The sequence below is a fragment of the Amblyomma maculatum genome, chromosome 8 (assembly GCF_055883805.1).
Source record: "Amblyomma maculatum isolate TAMU_Amacu chromosome 8, ASM5588380v1, whole genome shotgun sequence".
Classification (NCBI taxonomy): domain Eukaryota; kingdom Metazoa; phylum Arthropoda; class Arachnida; order Ixodida; family Ixodidae; genus Amblyomma; species Amblyomma maculatum.
This window is the reverse complement of record NC_139351.1, coordinates 71,103,957-71,129,570: the sequence shown is the minus strand read 5'-3', so window position 1 is coordinate 71,129,570 and position 25,614 is coordinate 71,103,957. Positions and strand designations below refer to the sequence as shown.

General features: G+C 45.2%; 2 protein-coding genes across 2 annotated transcripts; one reads left to right on the top strand and one right to left on the bottom strand.

Annotated features, from left to right (window-relative positions):
• Positions 1-98: 98 nt before the first annotated feature.
• LOC146181448 (ATP-binding cassette sub-family D member 3-like) lies at positions 99-24,211 on the top strand. Its single transcript, XM_084576488.1, has 16 exons — positions 99-233; positions 566-605; positions 662-708; positions 795-846; positions 2,664-2,822; positions 7,508-7,534; positions 8,996-9,136; positions 10,848-11,101; positions 11,440-11,579; positions 12,607-12,878; positions 13,598-13,692; positions 15,979-16,120; positions 17,471-17,572; positions 17,995-18,168; positions 18,887-19,048; positions 23,834-24,211. The coding sequence occupies exons 1-16, from the start codon at positions 121-123 to the stop codon at positions 23,909-23,911; spliced, it is 1,998 nt and encodes a 665-aa protein (XP_084432614.1). The 5' UTR covers positions 99-120; the 3' UTR covers positions 23,912-24,211.
• LOC146181447 (calreticulin-like) lies at positions 24,006-25,614 on the bottom strand. Its single transcript, XM_084576497.1, has 2 exons — positions 25,457-25,614; positions 24,006-25,339 (listed from the first exon to the last, which is right to left on the bottom strand). The coding sequence occupies exons 1-2, from the start codon at positions 25,542-25,544 to the stop codon at positions 24,192-24,194; spliced, it is 1,236 nt and encodes a 411-aa protein (XP_084432623.1). The 5' UTR covers positions 25,545-25,614; the 3' UTR covers positions 24,006-24,191.

Sequence of the window (25,614 nt, the reverse complement as noted above, 5' to 3'; positions counted from 1 at the left end):
TCAGGGAGAAAAGAAAAGCTTCCTCGTCACGTGAGAAAAACGAAAAGAGAGGGTTCAGAAGGAAAGCCGTCGGACCGGTGCGCTCCGCACGGCAATCAGCTGACGGCCGCAGACGAAAACATGGCGGCCGCCTGGAGTAAGCTGCTCGATCAGCGGCGGCCAGCCGTGGTCGCCGGCACTGTGGCCCTAATCTACGCCTGGTCCTACTTCAGGTTCCTCAGGAAGCAGAAAAGGTGAGGCTCTAACTCCACGCCGCGCGAACACCACTGCGCGACCGCCGCTGAATCCTGCACTGCGGCGAGTGCGGATGGCCGGCCAGCGTCTTTTCCTAGTTCCTCCGGGCTTTTCCCGGCTGTCCCGCAGTTTTCGCCGCTCTTGTCCACTGCCCGTCAATTTACCTGGTGCGGCCGGCGCTCGCGAAAGCGTTGCCAGGGCTGACAGAGTCGGTCCGAACTGCGATTCAACCCGACAAACTCTGCGGATTCTCGAAAGCTGTGCGCACCGTTGCACCCGGCTTCCGAAGAACGCGCGCTCATAGTGCGCTTCCTCTTTTCCTACCGCGCAGGAGCCGGGAGCTTGCAGCAGCGGCGCTCGTTTTCGACAAGGTGAGTGTGCGTGATCGGCGAGGCCGGGGCTCACTCGGGGTTCATTGCGTCCGCAGAAAGATGCCAAGAAGGAGAAGGCCCACGTGGATCGAGAGTTCTTCAGGTGAGACGCGTCTTTCGTCTTACCTGCTGGACTGTGTGTGGACGCGACTTACTTTCTACTTACGACGACTTCTCTCTGTTTTGCAGGCAGCTTGGAAGCCTACTCAAGGTTGTCGTCCCCGGGGTCTTCACTCCAGAGGTGCGCCATCCCGTTCATTCATTTACGCGAGGAGTGTGACGTTAGATGCGCGCTGCGGTCCTGTCCAGATACCGATACGGATCTACGCCGAGTAAACCGCGCTCGGAATTAATGCTGAGCGCTGTGGATCTGCCCCGTACTGCGTAGTTTTGTTTCTTTCAAACGGAGGTTTGCATTTGCATGTCTGCCTTTTTTGGCAGCAAAACAGTTTCGCTTGTACTGTTGCCAGCTGCAAGAGGTAGCCTGCCATCAGCCAACTTTTGCCGTATTATTTACATACCGGGTGCGCACATTCGTCGAATTTCTAGTATGTTGTTTTAATGGGCATAGAGTTCCGTGTAGCTTTCATTTTTGGCAATTCAACATGAGACGTGACGGAGCGTCTCTGAAGAATTTTGAAAATTTGTCGTTAGCATGTGAAAACAAGTAAGCGAAATGCTTGGCCTTTTCTGGGAATATGCTGCCAAGCCAGCATTTTTTGCCACTCGAGTATCTCGCCGTCTTGACCAAACCAAGAGTGCCATTAGCATGTGTGCGCCAACTTTTGCCAAATGATGATGCCACTGTTTCCATTGGCCATGGCTGTTGGCATCATATATTTTCTTCATTGTTTACGAGTAAGATACTTTGCTTCTTCCTGTTATATATAGCGGAGAGGAAAGACAGATGTATCTTCTTGAAAGCTCTCCTCGTGTTCATTTGATCTTGGGTCAAGGTATGGCCATGCCATAGGAGTGAGACGTGAATATATTTTAAGCATAACTGTCTTTATAGGGGAAAAGTCACGAACTCCTCTTCATTTCCTAGCTTGTGGTCTGCAAACAGCACAACGTGGCTACCTGACATCATTTTAATTTTTCTTTTCTTTCCTCGTATGCCGTACCATGTGTGCTAATTGCTGACAAAGTGGCCAATTAACCCTGAGTACCTTGCAAGCAAAGTTGGTTCCACCCACACCCTTTGTGCTGCTCTTCTCAGGGACAGGCTGAGTGCTCGTTCACGTTTATGAAAGAAGTATAGATGAAGACACTTGTGCTGTAGCATAGGTTACTGGCATTCAGATATCGTGCACAGAATTTTGGCAGAATATCAAATGCAATTTTTAAATAATTTTTATTCTCTTTTGCTAGAATATTCCAGCACATGACACAGTCATTGGGCAGTTGAACCAGTTTTTGAGAAAATTTGCAGGGAGATGAGATTATAGAATTGAAAAATTAGGGTTTAATTTTTTGGGGAAAATATGTGATATTTTGTAGGGGCAGTGGGGAGATGGATACCTCAGTAATGAACATATCCACATCTTTGCTGGTACCTTGTTCTGGACCAGGGCCTCTTTTGAACAGCTGGGAAGTTTATGGAAGACTCACTTTGCTTCTTCCCCTACACAGTCATGCAAAATTCATTACGTCATTTCCTGGTCAGTGTCACTCAGCCAAAGAGTCGTGAAAAAGAGCGCATGCTTGATGGCGTTTCGTTTTCAGCATGAATCATATTCACACTAGGGAATAGGCTGTAATGCCAATCGACATGTTTGATGTTAGAAGAGAATGACGTAAACAGCGCTTACAGACAGGAAAGCAGAGAAGGACGAAACACATGCGCATGTGTTTAGCCATTCTGTGCTGCACTGTTTTTGTGATTCCCTTCCAACACGAACCAACCAGTTTGACTCTACCCTCTTCTTGGTGCTAAATGCACTTAATTCTTAAAAGACCTTCCAGTGTTTGCTCATGCGAAGAGAGAAAAGACTGCTGGACAGCGTTCCGCAGTAGACTAGCTGCAAGTTTGTGCCCCTCTTGCTGTGTTTTTCCCAGTTTGGCTACATGCTCCTGGTGGCCAGCTCACTGATTGGCCGGACGCTGTGTGATATCTGGTTGATCCGCAATGGCACGATCATCGAGCGGGCGATCATCTCCCGCAACACTTCACTCTTCAAGGACACACTGCAGGCATTCATCTTCACCATGCCCATGGTGGGTGCACCCCCACATTTCCTCTCATGCTTACTTTGTCTTGACTGTAGCCTGCAATGTGATGCGGGTAATATAGATGCTGTGCTTCGCACTACTTTTAATTGTTAAACACCATGGTTAATTTTTCTTTAAGAAGATTTGTTGTGTAGAACCAAATAACCTCACTTATCGGTCTCTTTATTTCTACTGGCTGTTTATAGGTTATTTTAGGAAACTAATAAAGTTTCTGTTGCTAGCGGCTGCCCTTGTTGAACGAATGAGCCTGCACATCAGTTTTTGTAGATGTCAGTAGTTTTGGGGAGGGATACGTTTTTCAAAGTGGTTGACTGCGCCATGCATAGTATCGAGCAAGCATTTAACCATTTAACGAGCATTTAAACGTAATGTATGTCTGTACCCTTAGGTTATTTCAAACAAATAAATGAACCCGCGGAAACTATTAGTTTTGCATGAATCATAAGTCGCAGGAGCCGAATAAAAAAGTGCCATTTTTGCATCGCTCAAACCTTCGCAGGGAGCATTTTCATTAAGGGCCAAAGTAAATAAAGAATAAAAAAAAAGGCAACTAGTATGTTACCTCAATTCTACCATTTTTCTGCGGCACTTTTACCTGGGGTTTGGTTACACATGTCATTTGAGCTTTGCAGTTTTATTACAGCTGGGAAGCTTATTTTCAGGCTGAGTATCACATCACCATACGTGTAACTTAATGTGAAGCCTTGCATCATCACCTAACTGTATAATATTTTTTTTCCTGTCGAGGTGGCATATGTGTGGCACTGTGCACTAGGTGTGGCATTTACATTGAACACCTTATGGCAGAGCTTGTGTTCACCACTTTGTCATGCCTTTTCGGCATACTTGGTCCGTTAGTGTGGCATTAATGTTTTATTTTCCCCTCGATTTTGTGTGCGTTTCTTTGTTGCATCGCCTGGATTCCATGCCACCCTTTTCAAGTACCCACTTTGCCTACTAAATTTGTGAGGTGCTTAATCTTTTCATGTAACTGATAACACCGTGGTGACCTGTGTGCATTCATTGCCCTATTCGGGGACGTTATACAGTTTCTATCCCTCTACTTGGGATGAATTATGTGTAGTGTTAATGTATTCAAAAAGGTGCACTTGTTGTCTGAGGACTGGCTTGACAAAGGCTTGATTAGCCTGGTGGCAGAGGCAGGGAGATCTTATACACCTTTGAACACAAAGTCAGGGCACGCAGTACACGTGGGGATTTTTTGGTGCTTGGGTTTCTATTTATTTTTGAAACCTGAAATATAGACAGAAAATCACGCAGGAGTCATGCTTGCTTGTTTGTTTTTGTTACAGAGAAGGGTTTGACAATTCTTATAAGAATTCTTATAAGAATAAATGAGCTAGAATTTATTTTCTCACTCGCATGAGATGATTTCATTCATCATTGCTGGGTTACAGAAAGAAAATGTGTACAAAATCATGCACTTTTGTTGTTTTTCTTCATTGCAGTAACTGTCTTCTATTTGTATTACCTGCATTGGTACGCCCATTTTCAACCTATCAGGTTTCAGGTTGGGCTGAATTGCAAAAATAGTTTTGTGACAGAATATACTGTGGGGCCAGTTGATTATTTAGTGGGACATTTTTTCATTGTACAATTCCATTTAGTTGTAATAAGTTGTAGCTCGTCCTGTCAAAACGGTACATTTTTCGTTGAGGTAATAGTATTTTGGCCTCGCAGCTAGCATTTGGAATGGGCAGTAGCTTTTGGGGCAACATATCCTGGCCTTATGCTTTATTCAGTGATGCCTGGCTATTTTGTGAAGTCTTAGCTTTTAATGATCAAGATGCTGAGCACAAACTTGAGTTAGCCTATATCAATAGATTAGTATAATACAGCAATAAAAGTTAAGATTGGTATATTCTAACCACAAAGCAAAGCAACTGCATTCCTATGGAGGCAAACTGCAAAAGGCACCACCTGCTGTGTTGCAATGTCAGCTCTCGCCAGGGAACCCTGGGTGGCCTGAATTGATCCAGAGCATTCACTGCAGCATCGCTTTTAGCCCACATGTTGGTTTGAAGCGCTGGACCCCGCAATTCGCAATATTTTCTTTTTCTAACAGCTGAAGACTCTACATTCACTGAAAAGGGAGCTTTTCCGAACCTATAAAAAGCCAGAACATGAAATACAGTAGTTGCCATCACTGGTCGATTTCACAGGCGGACTGTAGTGCCGTCAAAACAGTTCTTTTTGCTCGGATCTCGGAGGCAATGACAATCCATTGTTCATTTCCAAATGAGGATTATGGAGTCCTGTTCAATGTAGCCGTCACAGGTTTTAATAGTGCTATGGGAAAATTTTAAAATGCAACTTTCTGTGCAGTAAAGTTCATCTTTAATTGCCGAACAAGCATAGCATAGCCGAAAAGAGCTAGAGAATGCAGTAATTGCATGGAGTTGCCCTCAGTCTCCCTTCAATAAGGTTGCCTCTCCAAAAGGTAAAGCCGTGCCCTGAGTTATGAAGGTGAAAAAGGAGTTAAAGGACAGCTGTTTGGGTTTCCTCAAGGTTAATATGTTTTAAAGAAACCTGTGCTGTGGGATTCTTTTTTTCACCTTTTTCCCGATTACTTCCACCCAGTTTGGCAACCACATGTTGTCTTATTTGGGTGCAATTCATTTTAAAAGCTTAATGTTTCTGCGAGCTCGATTCTAAATATTTCTACATTGAACACTGCATTTTCAACATCCAGAACATTTCTCGTGCATGCACTCCCTGCTTCTCTGTTGAAATTTTGAAGCTTGTGTTAAATCATCTCAGGCATTTCATGAAAGGGCTCCTTCATTTTCAGCCACTCTTTTAACCATTTAATTAATGCACATTCGAGTGTTTTCTCTAGTAATGCTATGTGACACCGTTGCTGCATTGCTGAAGGATTGTCTCTAGCTACAGACTTATTTCAATTTTGGCTTTCTGCCCTCACTATATTGAAATGGTTCCAGTTGGTATTTAAAAATAAAAAAATTAGATGGCCCTTGGCATTCATAGAAATTGACCTACTACTTGCTAGTGCATTTTTCTCATCAAATTAGCAAAGGTATTGGTTTTGGCTAGCGGAAAGCAATTTTTTGCAGCGATGTTGCTGTGGTTTTGTTAGCGAAATCCGTGCATGGGGGGAGAGGTGTAATCAGAAGCCAAGTTTTTATTGAGCAGCAGCTTTCTTCTTATTCCGTATTGTTTCAACTTTTTGTTACTAATTTGTTTACACATAAACTAAGGCTCGAAATAACTCTTTAAAGCCTATTCGAAAGTTTTTTAGCGACACTTTTGTGCAGTCTCAGTAATATGAGCATCATCATCAGCAGCAGCACCCGGACTATGTCCACTGCAGGGCAAAGGCCTCTCTCATACTCCTCTAACCAGCTTGGTCTTGCATCCACTTGACCCCTGCTAACTTCTTAGCCTCATTCACCCACCTAACATTCTGCTGCCCCTTGCTACGTTTTCCTTCCCTTGAAATCCTATTTGATGCCTTTAACGACCATCGGCTATCCTCTCTTCACACTGCATGTCCTGCCCATGCCCATTTCTTCTTGATTTCCACTAGAATGTCAGTAACTTGAGTTATTTCTCTGACCCACTCTGCACGCTTCCTATCTCTTAATGTTACACCTACCGTTTTCCGTTCCATAGCAGTCTGCGTTGAACTCAGCCTAATTAGACCCTTCTCATTAGTCTCCATATTTCAGCCTCATAGATGAGAGCAACTGTTGTATACTTTCCTCTTGAGCAATACCGAGAAGCTCCTAGTCATTATCTGCATGTACTTGCCAGATGTTCTCCTTCCCAGTCTTATTGTCTCAGTTACTTTTCTTTTATGGTCCGGATCTGTGGTTACTACCTGTTCTAAGTAAGACATTCACCTACCACTTGCATTGCTTCACTATCCATAGTAAACTGCTTTTGTAAAGTGATTGTAAACTAATGTTAGCATATTTGCCTCTAATGTAATTGGTCCTTTAATGAATATCTTACTAATCTCCTGAGTATGTTTTAAATGAGGCAGTGAGTATTGCATCGTGAGGACTATTTGCGGTCCACAAAAAAAGTAATCCCTCAGCCTTAGTAGAATGCATTCAAAGGGATGCACATTCTTCTAACATTGGTGAAAGCAAGCTGTTAATTTTTTAGTTTTTTATTTCTACATCTTGCCCAGCTGTGACAAGCATGAAAGATCCCATGGAGGGTGTACGGAATCACTTATTCTCAGCGTTTAAAGTGTTGCTCCATCGGAGGACGATTTCTACTGATTTGAGCAGAGATGGAAAGGGGAATAAATAGAGAGAGAGAAAGTGGGTGGGTGGCCTGCTTCGCACATCATTTTATGCAAAGTGGAACAATTATTTTTGTTCGTCCTGGATTTTGTGAAATATGTTAATGGTTCTTATTAAAACTCACTGCAATGTTCTGGCAACCACTGACAAGAATAAAAGATGGTGGCCTACTTCTCACTTTACACCCTGCTTGTTCCGTTTTCTTGAATGCCTGCATTTATGCTTGTTTTTAAAAGGCTAATGCGGTTGTCCTTTGACTATCTGAAATTACGCCAGTCCTTTCTGTGGTGTCTTAGAAGCCGGGCTTTCTGTTTGTAAGTTTGTGTGTTTGTAAACAAATGACTCACGCTGCATTGTCTTTCTCTGCCCTTACAGTTGTCCATGGTCAACAACCTCCTTAAGGTAAGTTGCTAGCAAAGAGCACGAGGGCAGTTAGCGTGCTTCACAACAACACTCCTCCTATCTGTACCCCATCCTCTCTCCTTTTTTTTTTTATTATTATTTTTTGCAAGTAGCACTAGTTTTTCTTCAGACGTGGTCAGTAACCAGGAGTGCTAACAGTAGTTAAGAGCAGTTTATGTACTGCTGCGTTCACATTGCTAGATGATATATAAATGTCATGCAGTGACTGGCTGGGATGGTAGCATAGTGTGGCCGACGCATGTACTGGCTGCATAAATGGCAAGCATTGCTGTTTGGCAGGTGAAGGCTAAACTGTGATGGTTTCTAGCACTTGCAGTATGTAATATGACAGGAGCTGAGATGAGGTCATATTTAAGTGCTGGGGCACAATTATGTAACGACCTAATCGCACAGTCAGTGGCAAGCTGATCCATTCACCCTGCTCCTATTGGTTGGCATGTCCTCCAGTTGGGACTGGCCAATGGGAGCAAGGCTGATGGATTGGTTCAAGACTGGATTTATGATTAGATCGCTACATAATTCTTCCTCTGGTCCTTATTACTGTATTTGCTGGTTTATTAGACACACCCCTCATTTTTAGAGGCTTTAAACAAACAAAATATTGGTATACAAAATGCACGCTTGTATAAGACGCACCTCAATTTATTCAGGTTTGGGGCAATAGGACTTCATTATATATGCTTGCTTAACCATCGCATGCTATGTGCCTGAAAGAAAATTTTGTCAAGTGCACATGCAAATGATAGAAAAAAGGAGGCAACACTTATGCGCAAGAAGACACACGCAATAGCCATCAAATAATATTGTAAATCATAACTGTAAAAGAGTGTCGGCTCGATCTGGCTTGTCTTGGAAGCGTGGAAAGGGCGAGGAGCATGAACGTTGCCACCTTTTGGCATTCTGCCAGTGAGATAACTGTACAATTCTAGAACACTGTAATGACTGTAAATATTGTAATCGCAGGTGTTGCTGCCATTACTGTTTCAAAGTTCGCCTATGACATTGCCTATGAACGCACATAAGATGCATCGTTTTGTAGGGCACACTATTGCAAATTTTGTCATAAAACCGCGTCTCATACACCGGAAAATACGATATTTAAGAACACTGCTGCCACTTTTTCTCAGGCTTTTTGCAGCAAACAGAAATTGAGAGGCGGGAAAAAAAATTTGTTAGCTATTCTTTTTTTCCCTCTCTAAACCCCAGCCTGGGTATTTGAGGTATTTCATTATTTATAAAGTGTTAATTATTGCACTCTTAGCTCTTGAAGCAGTTTCTACCTCTGGTACTGGTAAGCCCGTAACTGATAGAGAAATACACTCCTGGGCCGCTTGGCCACTCCAGAGGCTTGTTCAGTCGAGGATGAATTCCATGACCCGGGTGGAGACCTTTCAGGCACAACCTGTGTATGTTGTAGCATTGCACCCTGGTTCTGCGCAGTACGGGTTGAGTGAGCTGCGGCTGCGGTTTCGCTCTCGGCTGCACCACGCCCTGTACAAGGAGTACTTGAGTGGCATCACTTACTACCGCATGAGCAACCTCGACAACCGCATTGCCAACCCCGACCAGCTGCTGACGCAGGTGAGGAGGCAGAAGAGGAGCCTTTGACAATGCATCTTTGTTAGTTGCTGAAGTGTACAAACCCGCCCTGCATTATCATACACCTGCCTCAGCCAGTTGTGTAACAGAAGCTGTTAATAGGAGACCACCCTGATTTGAGTCACTTAAATGAACAGTTAGTTTTAGTAGTTGCTCTTCCTTGGTCTGGCCTGGTGCCAATCCACTTGGGTCCCCGGCCAGGAGCTAAGTCAAGCTACGCCATGAGAGTGAAAGAGAAAGGCGAGAAAATGAAAGGATTCCATACTAGAAAGAGAAAGAAGACAAAAAAGAAGAGTGGAGGGAATAGAAATGGAGGGGCCCTCGGATTACTTTGATACAAATACCTGTGGCAGGCCATTCAAGTTGCAGTGGGTTTAAGACTTAAGCCTCATGTTGTAACATTGTTGTGGAAGATTTCTTTAAACTAAGGTCATTTAGAAATGATCAGTTGGCTTGCATTTATTGTTTTGGCTTCCGTGTTAAATTTTTTTCTGAAATATATGTGTCCCGAAGATTTGCACTAAATGGCATTCATATTTGGTTTGAATCGGAAGTTTTCTTTTTTTACAAAACAGATTGAGTAGGCCTTCTGCAGAGCCTCTCAAGCAGAATATATAAAGGTATACTAAACAAATATCCAAGAATATTGAGAAAGCGCCACAATTGCATACTTGAGACATGATTACATTAGTAGAGATACATAATTCGGGTTAGTTTTGAGCGGATGGCTGTATTTTTGACGTTTTCTGAACAGCCGCGGGGTCAGAAGCAGCGCGCTCCTGACTGTGAGCCGGCGGGTGTGACGTCACATTTACCTTCAGTAGTGTCATGGCTCTGCGGCCCCCACGTTGTGCCGTGCACAACGCTGCGGTGTGTGGAACGCTGCAGACGAGAGAGGTCGAGGGGACGTGCACGAAGGGCGCGTATTGCAGACAATTGTTTATGCGCTGGGAGGGAAGGATGAATTGTGTGCAGCGTGGTTTAAAGCTTAGCGCTGAGTAGTCCGCTGTCCCGTAGGAACACAAGCAGTTTTAGGACGCGTTGCACTTTATATAAAAAAAAAAAAAGAAAAAAAAAAGGTTTGTTTGTGCACTCACTCGTGATGGGGGTGGCTAGGGAGGCATGAGGGAGGCAGGTAAATGTAGCATGATATCCGTTTTTTTCAGAGCTTTCACAGGAGCCCGCTACGTGCAGCGATTTGAGAAATAATAATTAAAATACTTACTTTCCGCTCATTTCTGTTCATAAAGTGTGTTGTTTTGGTCGCTCTCAATGTGACGGCTACCATCTGCGCTAGAAATCTCGGCGGCAGTTTTTTTGTTCAGTATCCCTTTAATGTCAGGCATCTTCCTTGGAGTACCTTTTATTTCAGACGGGAGTGCTATACGTTGCTTGGCAGTTCCGTGCTCAAGTTCTTCTCTCTTTCTTAAAGAAACTAAGCATATTTTTTGAGTATTTCTTATCTATTAAAATGCGAGCAGGAATCCTTAGACATGCCAAAATGTTCTTTCTGGCAGCTCCTAAGCATTGGGTTCTGAGAATGCACATATTAGCGCTGCTTGGTTTGCATGGAAGCGAGCAGTGGAGTTAGCTATTTCAGTAGACACATATGGCTGAAAACAAGCAACTTTGCTTTCGAAACGGGCACTTTATTCAGCTGCCAACGTGTGGTTCCTATGCTGCCTCCTCACAGGATGTGGAGAAGTTCTGCGGCTGCCTGACCGACCTGTACTCAAACCTGAGCAAGCCACTGCTGGACATTGTGCTGTACGTGCGGTGGCTGTCGGTGGCCATTGGCCAGGAAGCCCCGGGTGCCATGCTGCTGTACCTGCTGTTTGCCGGGGTGATATTGACGCGCATGCGGCGGCCCGTGGGCCGCATGACGATCGAGGAGCAGAAGCTCGAAGGCGAGCTGCGATACGTCAACTCACGCCTCATCACCAACAGGTGAGAGAGATCCACTGTTCCACGGGGCACGAATATACTGGAGGAGTAACCCCTCTTAATGTAGTTATGAGCAGAGAACCCGACTAAAGGTGGGGCTTATGAGGGTTCTTGTACAAAAAAATTTCATTAGTTTGAAATAGGAACGTAGTCCCGCGTGGCGCCCAAGTAAGTCTATGTAGCCAAGCACTCATTAATTCAGACGGGTGGGTGTAACAAAGGTTGCACACTCCTCAGGTGCCTCAAAGTTTTATTGTGCAAGAGCCCTTGTGTTTTCAGCCCGTAGTTGACATGAACTAGTGATTGCTGATCAGTCCACCATTGGCTGTGTGTCATTGCAGTGAGGAGATCGCCTTCTACCAGGGTAATGAGCGGGAACGGAGGACGCTGGACAACTCATTCCGCCGGCTCGTGCAGCATCTGCGCGACTTCCTCGAGTACCGCTTCACCCTGGGCATTGTCGACGACATTGTTGCAAAATGTGAGCCTGTTCTGCTTGCTGCTAGTGGGGCAACCCAGTGGTGAAGGAGACCTTAGCAGATAGGTCAGCTGGGGGTGGGTCACCGCTGGTTGGGTCACGGGGGTTGGTCACAAACCTTTGCTTTTATTACTTCATGCATAGCGAGCGTTGTCAGTTCAAGATGGTACAGCTATAGCCCCGACATTTATTCACCTGGGGTGACCATCGGTTGTGGTCGTACCTGCTTACAGTTATCTATTTATTTACTTACTTTGTTTACACTGTTCTGCAGTCTGCAAGTGCACTTTGAAATGTGGACAGCTGACTAGGCACGTCAGGCATACCACTTCACCGGCGGTGTCAGCAAGGCATTTTAACTTCTTAGAATAATGCTGCCATTGGTTGATCCTCAACTGTGCACTGTAGCCTCGCTTTCAGCACTTCCCCTGTCTCACTCTCTTGTGCTTCTCCTACGTTAGGTGCATTGAACAGTTGGCATGCATGCTCTCAGTGGCTGAAATTGTAAGCCATCGGTGTGTACTTAGCCAGTGGTTGCCTAGTTTCAGTGCCAGCTTTATTTATTGCTTTCTAGTTTGCAGTGTTTTTTGTAGGGTAGTGTAAAAGGGTTTGATAAACATGCTTTGGTCCTGGCAATTGCTGGAAGTGCAAAGTTTTGCCTCCTGCTCGTTCACTATATCCGAATGGCGCAGTCAAAGTGTTCGTTGTGTCTAGAATGCACTGTTGTTGCTCCAGTACTACCTACTTTGACAGTAGCACTGCCCTTGTTCGTGATGGGTGAGCATTCTTTGTATCTGTGGCTGTTATAAAAGGGCAACACGTGCAGTTACCGCAGTGTTGGTTGCCATTTCTGTTTAGAGAGCAAGGCTGATTACTGTAGCAGGGTTTGGGATGAAATACATTTTAGCTGGAAATGCAGTTGTAAAGGGGTCAAATGCACCTATAGTTGCCATTGCTACATTGGCGGCAGTGTACATTCCAGAGCGCAGTGCGCCATTATAGTTGCAGCTGTGTCCCCCTCCTTTTACAGACCTGGCCACCGTGGTGGGCTACCTGCTCATCAGCCGTCCCTTCATGGCGGGCCAGCGCATGCAGCTGGACCACAACCAGCGATTGGAAGAGTACTACAAGAGCGGACGCATGCTGGTCAAGTTGGCCGAGTCGGTGGGACGGGTGGTGCTGGCCGGCCGCGAGATGACCCGCCTGGCTGGCTTCACTGCCCGCGTGTCCCAGCTACGCCACGTGCTACACGACCTGGCCCGGGGCCACTACGTCCGCTCCATGCTCGCAGTGCCCGCAGAGGTGAAAGCAGGTCCACAATCCAGCCCACTAGCGTTAGGTCACTTAACTTTGCATTTTTTTTATTTTATTCTTATCTTGATAATGAACTGAAAGACTGCACTGTGAGCATATACAGAATTCACTGCTTTCTTTTTTTGGTCCAAGAGCGCTTCCTTGCTTTTAATGAGATTTTCTAATCAGCTTAAGTTACCTAAAGTACTGCTCATTGGATGTACCACTACACTGGTGCAAATGTAATAGAAGTTCTCACTTTCGGCATGCGTACACTGATGTCACGGTGTGAGCTGCGGAGGTGGTAGAAATCTGGCAACCTGCTTTGTTCGAAAGAATGCCGTACAAAGTGCACTAAACTTGTCACAGCCTTTGTGAATTGTGGAGTGTCCATAGATCACTCCTTTGCCACAGGAAACCACCATACCCATTACCAAAATCAACAGAACTAGTAAATTTGGCTGGGGCTTTGTGTTGGAAAGCAGGGGAGAATGGTTAATATATGCTGTGAAGAAAGGCAGAGATGTTTGCCTAAGTTATGATTCTCTGGCTTAGTTCTCGTGGTAATCCTTGATGTTTTTCTGAAACAAGGCAGCTTTTCCCTTAGCAAAAGAAGTGCAAAAGAAGAGAGTTAATACCTTTTTGCTTGTGGACAGAATTTGTCTTCTGCATGCATTGGGCTAGACTGGGAGCACAGTATGTGAGAAGGTTGCCTTGGATGCGTGCAGGAGGCCGGTGAAGCCAGCGACGCAAGCAAGCCTCGGCGTCGCATGGAGCTGGTGCCAGGTGCTGGCCGCATCATCGCACGAGACAATGTTATCCGGTGAGCACAGAGTCTGGCTCTTGACCTTCTGTTCTGCCTTGTCCCCAGAGTTAGCAACTCCTGCAATGGCAGGTACAAGTAAAGCAATCCATACGAGGGTCTTGAAACACCCAACATTGCCATGTTTTACGCAGTAGAACAGATAAGGAAAAGGTGGTTCTCGCCTGCTGTGTTAAACATGTAAGTCCGGGGTAACGTCCAGATTCAGCATTCTCTTTGCGGTGCGTCCATTTCATTCTCTGTTCGCCTCTCCACAGCATGAAGGGCAAATAATTAGTTATGCACTGACACTCTCGGAGTGAACCGAAACTCACGAGTGCATGCCGCTGCCAGTGGCGCATAGTTCACCTTGATGTCAGTGTCCCTGACCAGTGTGGGGGCACTCGTTACTTGACCAGGAAATGTCATTTTACGATTTGTAGAATGCATGCATCTGTGTTAGAGGCACTAAGTTTCCAAATTTCTGCCCTAAATAGAACTTTAGATGCCTGGCAGCAGGGGTGAAGTCATCATCATGGCTCATAGAGTAAAAGTACCGCTTGTAGAGCAACATCTGAGTACCACGAAATGGAGACTTCACTTTGAAATGATGTGGATGCTACCACTAGGTATACTGAGGCTTCCTTGGGGAATAGGCTGTCATACTGCAGTGGTAACAGCAGATGTATCTGTCGTGTTCCATTGCAGCAACTGTCGATCGCACAGAGTGGCGGTAAGTTCTGCGTGATGGCTTATGCTGCTGTCTCGGAGCTGACGATCAGCGCATTGCTTGCTTTCTACTGGCTGCGCTTATCTGGAAGAATTCGGCCGCAGCGGCCACCTTTTTATGGAGGTGAAATGCAGGGTTCCCCTGTACAGCGCGATGCAGTGCATGTCAAAGAACCCCACACAGTTTAGATTTCCCCCTTCACTATGGGGGCCCTCACAACCTGAGTCACTTTAGAATGTTAAACCCTATCTACATATGTGTGTGTGTCGGTGTGTGCATGCACATACACGCACACACGCTGGGTGTTTCATTGAACACTTTCAAAAATCTCTAAAATAACTCTTTGAATTATACAGCTTAATAACTAATGCTCTAACTTTTTCAATTAACACAGTCCACTTGTTACTGCCAGTGGGGTCTTTGAAACTGAGAAAAAGATAATGCCATAGCATTTTTTGAAATGGAGGAAAGCTTCACATCATGAGAAATCTGGTGTATTCTTTTCTATTTTTCTCATGAAACCAAAATTGAGCGCATTGGACATGCAAGAAGCTTGGCGCAGACTCGGTGCCTGCTGAAGAAGCATTGCACTGACTGTGGCACCCATTTCAAACTGCAAGCATTGTTATGTCGCACCATGTACACTATGTTGCTTTGCAGCTTGCAGCGAAGAAAACCAATGTCATTGCCAGCTGTGTGGTCGTTATTTTTTAGTGCAACGAAACGAAATAAATTGCACGTTGCGAAATAGAAGAGAGCGTGCAGTTCAAATTTGGCATCGCAGGTTGAGACTGCGTCCCACTTGCAAATATAGTGCGCGTGAACACTCGGTTTATTTACTTCTAGCGGCCGCATTTGCTTACCACCAGTTTGCACAGTTGCTTGTGTACCTTTCACTGCTATAATTGTGAGTGCGTCAAGGACTCGGATCTCAAGGTGTAACTTCTTGAAGTGTCCATTTGAATGGCCTTCTAACCCTGCAACTATGCTGCGTTGAAACCCCCTGCTGAGCGCCAGCGACGGCAGCAATAACTCTCCGGCAGGCTAGCTAAACATGCCCAGCGCATTGGCTGGCTGGAGGACGCAGTGAATGCACGTCATTCTACTTCCCTAAAGCTTTGTTGCACCCAACAGTCATGGACATAACTGCAGAGCAGATAGCTGTCCTACTGGAAGTGAAGTCATGCAGTCATGAGCTTCCTCTCGCTCAGCGTGACGTCACTCGTTCTTATGGCCTACACATTTTAGAAAGATTCTTCAAGAAGAATCGCTGCATGGCAATCAACCGGCCGACAAATATAAAAATTATGGTTTTTAAAAATGAAAAAATAAATTTCCAGCTTTGTTCTAAGGGGCTCATTTTTAGTGCAGATGTTCAAAAGCATTCATTCTACACATTGAAGTTGTTTAGTGGCAATCATCAAGATGGTTTCACAGTCGTTTAAGTGAAAGTCTGGGTGGACGGTCAAGATGGCATGGAAGGTGTAGGTCAAGATGCAGTCCACCTCTGGCATCTTGCAGTGCAGTTTGTTTTGCAAACAACTTTGGCCACGGATCACGAAGATTGCTTTCTTTAGTTTCCAGAACGTGCCCCTGGTGACGCCCAATGGGGACGTGCTGGTTGACGACCTGTCCATAGAGGTCAGGTCTGGCGTCAATGTGCTCGTCTGCGGCCCTAATGGCTGTGGAAAGAGTTCCCTATTCCGTATTCTTGGAGAGGTGAGTTCTTATCACTGTCCTGCTGAGCTACTTTATCGCCTTCTCCCCCCAGTATTTTGCTGGCTGCTTATTGTACATGAAGGAAATGAACAGAGGCAGTTTTTGCTTAATTGCTTTATGTTATTATTTTTTTCTGGTAGTGGTAGGGCCTGTTGCTATGCCTGTGAAATGCAAAGCTTGTGTTTTGCTTTCGCTTATGCTGAGGTTGCCCCAGAATACATTTTTCCTGGTTCATTCAAGTAGTGCCAAACTCCTAATTTGTTTGTGTGTTTCTTCCTCAGTCGGCGCTAATTGCTCTTTATTCTTCCCGGTGTTGTTCTGGGGGCATTAGTGTACTAGCATGGCTGCGTACGTATTCATTTTTGTCTGTTGCTTTTGCCACCTGTCTCACTTGGGTTTGCACTGTTTGTTCGGCCCATAACCTGTTGGTCTCCTGCGCTCTTAGAGAGGAGGGTAGTAAGAGAGGCAGCGTTCTTTGCCACAGAAAGGCCTTGGATGCAAGGAGAGTTGATCTGCTTGGTACATGACCATGCGAGGCACAGTGCAGATCATGTACGCACACGGGCATTCCCAGCCTTTTAAAGAAAGCCTCCTGATAGCTGTCAAGTGGTGCCGAGGAAGCATACCATATTTTCCGATGTATGGTTTAAGAGCGCAGCTCTTAGGAACCTGTTTAGCGATTGTGACGCATCACCCTTGGTGCTGTTGCCAGTATAAATTACAAGAAGCATGTTTCAAATTCTTCACCTCAGTATATTGCTAAAAACATTTAAATAGCTGCTCTCAAGTTCCACACTAAGGAGTATTGTAATCATCCTTAGAATTTTTTTTTTTTAAATTGTACTGTCGTGTTCTATACAGCACTGCATTTTAACACGCATTCTTTTTTTTTCTTTTGCACGAAGTTCTTAGATCAAACATGGACATGGCGCAAACAACTTCAAAGCTGTTCAAATCTTTTTAAAACAGCTTTAATGTGATGCAAAAGTTTTTGATTATGGGGGATGCATCTTATACAAAGGGGCGTGTTATGCACTGGAGTCCCAAAATAGAGCGGCTAAGGGAAAGTGGAGGGCTGAGGCGTGCATGGATTTGGTCATTTGGGGTAGCCAGAAAGCCCTCCAAGGAACCCGGGAGTCTCGTGAATACCCATTTGAGGGCTCTCATACTAATCAAACCCAGAAGAGCAGCCCTGGAGAATGTGCTCTGTTCAGGTTACACACCTTGGGCTGCCTTCTTTGATTGAAGGGCCTACATGAGTCCTTGTGCCCCACTATCTGGGAAGTGGCTGGGGAATTCAGGTGTTCACATGGAGAAGACACTGCCACGTGTGTGTGCATGTTTGTGCAGCTATGGCCCTTGTTTGGAGGCACGCTAGTGAAGCCAGCCAAGGAGAAGCTCTTCTACATTCCCCAGAGGCCCTACATGACGCTGGGGACCCTCAGAGACCAGGTGGGTGCAAGGCAGTTGTTTGCTGGTGCTTCTTCCAAGTGGCTTTAATGTGGGATATTATTCAAAGCACATCCTCTTGCTCAATTTTGAAAATTGACATAAGAAACATTGATAAAGTTTAATATGTAGTTTAGTGTGCATTTGATTGTCAGAGTTAATGTGCTTGTGCTTCTGCAGAGAAGTTTTAGTGCCCATTGTCATCAGTCTTGAGGCAAGGTGTTCAAATGAGGAAGGACCAATTTTGATTGTCTGTGCCTCTAATGTTTTTGCATTAATCGACTCCGATGATTGTGGCAAGTGGCTTTGTGATTCCACCTTTTGGAGATGGTGCCACATTTCAAGGAACACCACGCTTCTCTTCCTTTGGGGCTTCTAGTGCTTTCTCATTGACGGAATCGAATCCTTGGAATCTGCTTGCACAGGTGATCTATCCGGACACGCACCTGGACATGCTGCGCAAGGGTGTGACGGACGAGCAGCTGGCCCGCTTCCTGCACCTGGTGCAGCTGGACTACGTGCTGGAGCGTGAGCGCGGCTGGGACACCATCCAGGACTGGATGGACATCCTCAGTGGCGGAGAGAAGCAGCGTATTGCGGTCAGTGGCACCTTCGCTGTCCACTGCCGACTCACCTGGTTTGAAAGGGCAGCTGGCACTCCATTCAGATTCTTGTACCAGCCATGCTATGAATACATTAACATACAGCACTGCCAAAACTTGTGTGTTTGATCAGAAACACCTGTAGAGCTCCTGCTAGGACCTGTGAGACCAGAACGCCTCACTTGCTTATCTAATGGGGCCACTTATCAAACTTAATCAAACTTGACTGGGAGAAGAATGACTCATACACTTAAGAAACAGAAATCTCTGTTGGGGAAGAACATGGCAAGCTGTAATGTTAGGGAAGTCTTATATAAACGGGGTCAGCATGAAGCCATCAATTCTCAGAGCTTGTACCATCATTTTCCTGTTAGTAGCGTTGCTGTATAATTGCTAGCAACATTCCCAAGTGACACTATGTTTGCGGCCATTGTTATTCACTCGGGCAGCTGGTGGGTGTTGCAGGGAATATTGCCTGTCCGAAGAATTCTAAGAGTTGCAGCAGCAGCATGCACAGATCGTGTGGGAAGCTTATTCCTTTTGCAGGGGGCCTATGGGACAGTAGTGCATGAGAAGAAGGTGTATGTGTGTTTCCCATTCTGCGGCTCCTTTTCGAGCACAGTTTATCAAGTAGCCCAGCAGCTTGTTCCCTCGGCAGCTCATGCGTACTCCACCCACATGGTGTGGTGTTGGGGGATGACCACTCTGTGTGCAGATGGCTCGGCTATTCTACCGGCAGCCGCAGTTTGCCATCCTGGACGAGTGCACGAGCGCTGTGAGCGTGGACGTCGAGGGCTCCATGTACCAGTACTGCCGACAAGCCGGCATCACCCTCTTCACAGTGTCACACCGCAAATCACTGTGGAAGTACCACGAGGTGAGTCGCTCAGCAGGTAGAGCAGTTTCACAGAGATTTCTCAGGCGTAAACAGCAATTACTGTTGAGGTGTGTCACGTCTAAAAACTTCCATTTTGAAATTGACTTTAAGAATGCGTTGCCGAGCTCTTTCATCCACTTGGGCCAGCAGAAGTGGTCGTGCTCTTTCCCACGTGTTGCTAAATGCACTTGGGCCAGAAGTGGTCTTGCTCATTAGGGATTAAAGGCAAGACTGTGGCAGAGCTATTCCCGCCGTTCCTTCGCTTCACCTGAGAGCAAAATCTGGGAAGGTTCTTTTAAATTTTATTTTTCAACACCCAGCAGATTTGCAGGAGCAAGCTTGAAGGCTTTTATGCAAATTTCAGTTGAAGTTTTGTATTATTCCTTTTTGTCAGGCGGTATTCAATTAGTGCGAGATTTCCAAATATTTAAATTTTAAAGTACAAATCTGTAATAAAAAAGGTTTGAAATATAAAATTGAGCACCTCTACAGTGTGAAAAAGATTTAAGAACAGAAATAAATAGACAAATATTCAGCAGTAGACAGTCTTTGCAAGAAAAAAAGATTAAACTAGATTAAATCAGTTGCACCTTTTTAAAGAAATGGCATGCGTGCAATGTGTATACTGCTTAATTAGGCAGCTAAAAGAAAACTTTGCACAGGCGAAGTTTGCTTTGAAATGTTTGCTCACAAGCTGGCTGTAGAGTCGACAAAACAAGATTCGTCAATGGACCCATGACTTTATGGAAGCTAAAATAATATAACCTGATGAGTAATATGACGTTTAATTCGGACTTCTGGAGGCCGAAAGAAAATGTTCAGATTATTCGAACGTCAAATTATACCTCACTCCCCTTTCCTCCCCTTTTGAAAAAGAGAAACAGCTGTTTAAGATGTGACGAAGCCTCTGTGAGAGGGCTCCAGGGAAGTAACTGCAAGAAGCTTGTGAGGAGTTCGCAGTTTTGGCTTGCCGGGAGGGAAACGCTGACTCAAGTGAGGGAACGTGCATTTGCGTTGGAACGGCAATTCTACCTTTTCAAAAAAGAGAGAGTAGCAACTTGAAGACGTGCTGATCGGCATCTAAAAACAGCATGCAACTGGCCTCGGTCGTCTGGCATATGCGGAGATGATCGGAACTCTTTAATCTCCCTAGTTGTGGAACTTACCTGAACAGGGTCCACATATCAAAAACAGCAGTCTGATTGGTCCAAAGTTCTGTTGTCTATGGATTGTGGCTACCGTATATGGCTGCGTTCAGTATCGTAGACTTTCCAAGTGGCAACCTTTTGAAACTTGGCAACAAAATTAGTGAAGCAGATGCCATATCAAAAATTCATATGCAGAATAGTTTACGGTGGTGTAACTAAGTGGTAAAAGGTGCAAAAGAAACTCTTTTCTAAAGGTAATAAAGTTGATTGCTTTATCTTGCAGCCATCTGTAAGCACCCGAAAACTGGCTACTGGTCACAGTCACGTTTTGAAGCACAGTTTCTCAACTGTTTGGCGACAAAACCCGGAAAACAAAGCTATATATATTATCATTCCCGGTTATTAGACATGACCGGACGTGACGTCATTATGACGTCACATCCGTTCATGACGTCACCATATAACAGCTGTGGACGTCTCGAAACGTCTAACCATTACTACTGGTTAGTGATAGTTAACCATCACTTGCCCCCTTCTGAGTACTAGTTAATGTCTGGTTAGTGATAGCTAAATGCCTCTTAACTAGTAAGTGATGGTTAGTGATAGTTACGATGACTATATATCACAGTTGACCGAAATGAGATGCCAGAGCTTTCACTGGATGAATTATGGATGACGCAGGATCAATGACCACACGTGTGGGCATTAAATCTGAGCTGCTTTACTAAAATTATCGGGCATGGCATATGGGAAACCCGCTTGTGTAATTTTGCACAGGGTACGGAATGCGACTGATCCTTGCGATAAACACAGTATACGAAAATGAAGAGGACGCTATTGTGCTGTATCGTTGGCACCTTTTTTTGTTCACAAGATTGAAGACGCTGCATTTAAATTAGCGAATATCTTGTACTTATTTCAGAGGGTTGTTGTCCAGTTAACAGGTCTTTGAAACTGAACCCAAGGACGCGAAATTGAATTTGAGCCACGGTGGTTGCTTTTTCATGGAGGTCGGTGCATGTTAAAAAACCCCAGATAGTTGAAATTTCCAGAGCGCCTCCATAGCATGAGTCGCTTTGGGACTTTAAATCGCCTAAATCCAACCAAATCGGGTCTTCGAAGCCCCTTGCACTGCATGTTATTCATGAGCAAGTGGCCAAACAGTGGCCTGATGCCTTATTGGTGTGGTTGTATCAAAGGCACTGGCAACACCCTCGTCTAAGGATCTTGCGCTTTTAAATGGACGCTGTGATGTGGAATGAATATTATTGCAATGAACAAAGGCAGCATAACTGCATAGGGGAGAAAATCTGCTGCACAGGTGATTGCAGTGCACAAAGCGAAGTAGTTATAATATGAATGGAAAAGAAGTTATTTAATGCTACCTGCTATTTCTTGTTTAACAGAATGAGGAAAAATTGCCACTTTTATTGCCTCCTACGAGAACTAATTCACACAGTAACTTGTCTTTTGCAGCGGGTAAATGACAAAAATAAATCCAAATAAAAATCTCCCTCGGATAAATTTGGTGCTCAAATGTGAAGTAAAAACATATTGCACAGGCTATAGCCCTAAAATTCCTAACAAATAGAACCTAAAAACGAAGGGCCCTAGTTGTACAGTGCAGTGGCAAAGTTAACACAAAATTCATTCACTCATTATTTATGACATCTGTAAAAGGATGTAGAGAATTGTCTCCATGGTTTCTAGAATTTCACATTTTCCTTTCTTTTTATGAACAATACTGCAACCTCGCACTAACCAGGCATTTGTTAAAGGAAGATGGCAAGTTTGCTTCCAAAAGGAGCAGGCATTTAAAATTTTTTCCATAGGGTTTCTCATTTCTTTTTGATAGGTGCTGAAGACAGCGGTATGTATATGTGAGTCACGACTTAGAATTGGTCTAAGGCAGTCAAACATATTATATATATATATATACATTTCTTGTGCAGTTTCTCTGCTAGTGTGAACTGTCAAGCGACACCTGTAATGTAACAGCAATTTAAAGCCACATGAATCGTGCAAAAGCAGTGGTGTAGTTGCTGCTTTTCATTTTTTACTATCGTAACTCTTAGGCAGGCTTGCATAAGAAGTTGTATGAATTAATGTGAAAAAAAAAAAAATGAGCAGTCATACTGCTTTTTTTTTTTTTTTTTTTTTTTTTTTTTGTATGCCTCACAGTACTTCAAATAGTTTATGACAGCCATCTTTCAGCCGTGGAAACCAAAATGGTCCAAGAAATAAATTGAGTTGTAAATGATTTGCCACACGTTTGTGCAATCCATATGACTGTTCCTTTTTTCCGATCTGTTGTTAATTATTCTAAAGAACACACATATAAAGTTCGGTGTCTGTGCTCTTTTAAAGAGGCAAACATTACTTGGTTATGCTTCCTGCCTCTAGTAATTTGCTTTTAAGTGTGTTAGCGTGACTGAATGGTAAAATAATGCGTGCTAGCTACAGTGCTTTTGACTAATAAAAATTACCAAAACTCTGCTTACCAGCCGATTATAGCTTTGAACAGCCATATAAATTATAGTTGTGAATTCAGATGATTGTGTTGTTTCTTTAATGAGAGATACTGCATCTTTATGAGATAGCTCTGAAATCTTCACCGTGCTTTGTTTTTAGCGTGAGAAAAGGGTGGTACTGATAAGATATGTGCCCTTTGGTAAGGGTTATTCTTGTGGTAATTGTTTTGCCTTGAAAAGGAAAAGTATCTTTGCTGTTGACAACAAGGTCTTTAGAACATGGAGCTGAGCTGAGGGTGCCAGAGTGGCATCAGGGAAGAAGAGGCTGCTGCAAAGTGAACTACATCTTTTGACATCACCTTGTGCTACAGTGCCTCTTGGAAAAGCTGCTCTTGTAGCGTTAAAATTCATTATTGTCGTTCAGTTTTGCTCGAGTTGGCTAGCCACAGTACAGAATTTTGAGAGAGCAGACATGGATAGAAAAAAGTTCTGAAAGTGATGCAGCCTTACTGAGCTCGTGAGTAGTTTAACTAGAAATTAGGCATACTTCTACAGCATGAACACAGAGGCAAAACAATTCAGCTGTGTGAGTAACAGCCAATTCTTATATTCAAAGTTAAGACGTTTTAATCTCAAGCAGCTGTGTTTTTCTTCAACAAGTGTTTGCCACTTTTTTTTTAGAAACAGTCCTTCCTCGAAAAAAGTTGTCCTTATAAAATGGTGCATATTCACAAGGGTGATTGGCGGCCGTGGCCAATGGACTTCGTGAACCTTTTCCAAATTTTTCTGGTACAACCAAAATCACCATGCTTAAGTAGAATCCTTGCTGTCAAAAGGCACGCAAAAATTGCCTAACAGCAACACTCAGTCACACTGCATGCATCTACCGTTAAATTGCCCTACCTTGTGTACACTTGCAATGATTCCAACACTATGGAAGTAATGTTAGGTCCATGAAGTCTGCACTGCACATATGCACAGTGCAGACCTGATGGACTTGGGACGCATCAAGCCAGACTGTTTAATCCAGCAACCTGCACCAAACTTACCCATGCTTCCCTTTGGGCAAAAGTGCACACACAATTAAAGTGCTTGCACCTATGCACTTACATGATGAGTGTCTTTGCGTAGCTGCTTTCGTAACATTCTATCTATTTGCTGTGCAGTACTGCCTCTACATGGATGGACGGGGAAGCTACGAGTTCAAGCCCATCACCCCAGACACGCAAGAGTTTGGCTCCTAGCAGAGAGCCAAGCAGCCCAGAGTGCCTTTCGCCAAGCCAGCCAGTTGTACAGTGTGGTGTAGTAGAGTAATAATAAAGAGACCGGGACACCGTGTAACCAGGAGACAGCCTGTCTTTTTGTTTTTATTAATAAATCTTTAAATCAACCATATCTCTTTGCTGCACCACAATGGGGGGGAGAAAAACATGAGAAAACCACGGATGAGAGAGAAAAACAAAACAAAAAAAAAATGAGAGATGCCTGTACAAAAGAGTCCCGACCAGCGGTGACCGCAGCCGCTCACAGTTCCTCGTGCTTGTGGTCTTCGTCGTCCTCGGGCGCGGCGGTGGTGTCTTCTTCCTCCTTGTCTTTGTCATCGTCCTTGTCTTCGTCTTCGAACTCGTCCTCCTCCTTGGCGTCGTCGTCTTTCTTGCTCTTGGCGTCCTCTTCCTCCTCCTGTTTTTCCTTCATCTTCTTCTCGGCATCCTTCAGTGCGGCCCACGTCTCCTCGCCATGGACTCGCGCGTACTCCTCGTCGTCCGTGATCAGCAGGTTGTCGAAGATGGTGCCAGACTTGACCTGCCACAGATCGAAGCCGATGGTGCAGATCTCCGGGTGGTGATAGAGCTTCGGGTCTGGCGTGTACTCTGGGTTGTCGATCTCCGGGTGGACCCAAGCGCCCTTGTAAGCAGGGTTGTCGATCTGCTTGGGTTTCCACTCACCCTTGTACTCCGGGTTGTTGATCTGCGGGGGCTCCCACTCACCATCCATGTCGTCGTCCCAGTCCTCTGGCTTGGTGGCGTCGGGGTCAGGGATGTACTCGGGCTTGTCCCAGTCCTCGGGCTTCTTGTCGTCCGGGTCGTCGATCTTGGCGCGGTCGTCCCAGTCTTCGGGCTTCTTGGCCTCCGGGTCTTTGATCTTCTTGGGCGGCAGGAAGGACCAATCGCTCTCGAGCTCGCCCTTCTCGGCAACCTCGTTGTCGATCTTGACCACGTACGTGTTGTCAGGCTTCACGATCAGTGTGTACAGGTGGGTGTACACGTCGTCCTTGCAGCGGATCTCCTTGTTGATGAGGTGGTTCTTGCCCTTGTAGTTGAAAATGACGTGGACCTTCTTGGTACCGGGCCCGCAGATGTCTGGGCCGAACATGATCCTGTATGGGGACTCGCCGTGCATCTGCGTCTGGTCTAGGCTGCAATCGAACAGTTTTACGTAGCCGCCACCGCAGTCAATGTTCTGCTCGTGCTTGACGGTGAACTGCACCACCAGGGTCTTGTCCTCATTGGAGAAGGGGTCGAACTTGGCTGAGATGCCGTAGAACCGTGCATCTTCGGACGTCTGCAGACCTTTGCTTTTCTCTGCGTCTCCGTAGAACTTGCCGGCGGATAGCACAAACTTGCCCAGGTTGTCGCCCTTCGTCGACTCGACCCACCGGCTCTTCCAGCCGTCTGCGTTAGAATCACGGAAAAGTACACATCAGCAAACGCTGCCAAGCGACGCGGATGGCGGACCGCCAAAGAAAAAAGAACGAGTGGTAGGGAAAACCGCTCGCGCAGGCTACTCACCTCCATCGTTAAATTCTTCTTTGAAGTACACGGTGGGATCGGCTGCTACTAAGCCCACAATGGGCAGCAAAATGCAGAGAAGCCGCATTTTGGAGAACCTGCGTGCCAGGCACGACAACGTTCGAAGACCCGGCTCCTGCACTGAACAGCGCTAGTAA

Excerpts from the sequence above, each read along its gene's own strand:
- LOC146181447 (XM_084576497.1), bottom strand. The coding sequence starts at position 25,544 with ATGCGGCTTCTCTGCATTTTGCTGCCCATTGTGGGCTTAGTAGCAGCC. Across the intron at positions 25,340-25,456 it reads AGAAGAATTTAACGATGGAG|ACGGCTGGAAGAGCCGGTGG; the intron begins GTGAGTAGCCTG and ends ATTCTAACGCAG.
- LOC146181448 (XM_084576488.1), top strand. The coding sequence starts at position 121 with ATGGCGGCCGCCTGGAGTAAGCTGCTCGATCAGCGGCGGCCAGCCGTG. Across the intron at positions 234-565 it reads TTCCTCAGGAAGCAGAAAAG|GAGCCGGGAGCTTGCAGCAG; the intron begins GTGAGGCTCTAA and ends CCTACCGCGCAG. Across the intron at positions 11,102-11,439 it reads TCACGCCTCATCACCAACAG|TGAGGAGATCGCCTTCTACC; the intron begins GTGAGAGAGATC and ends GTGTCATTGCAG.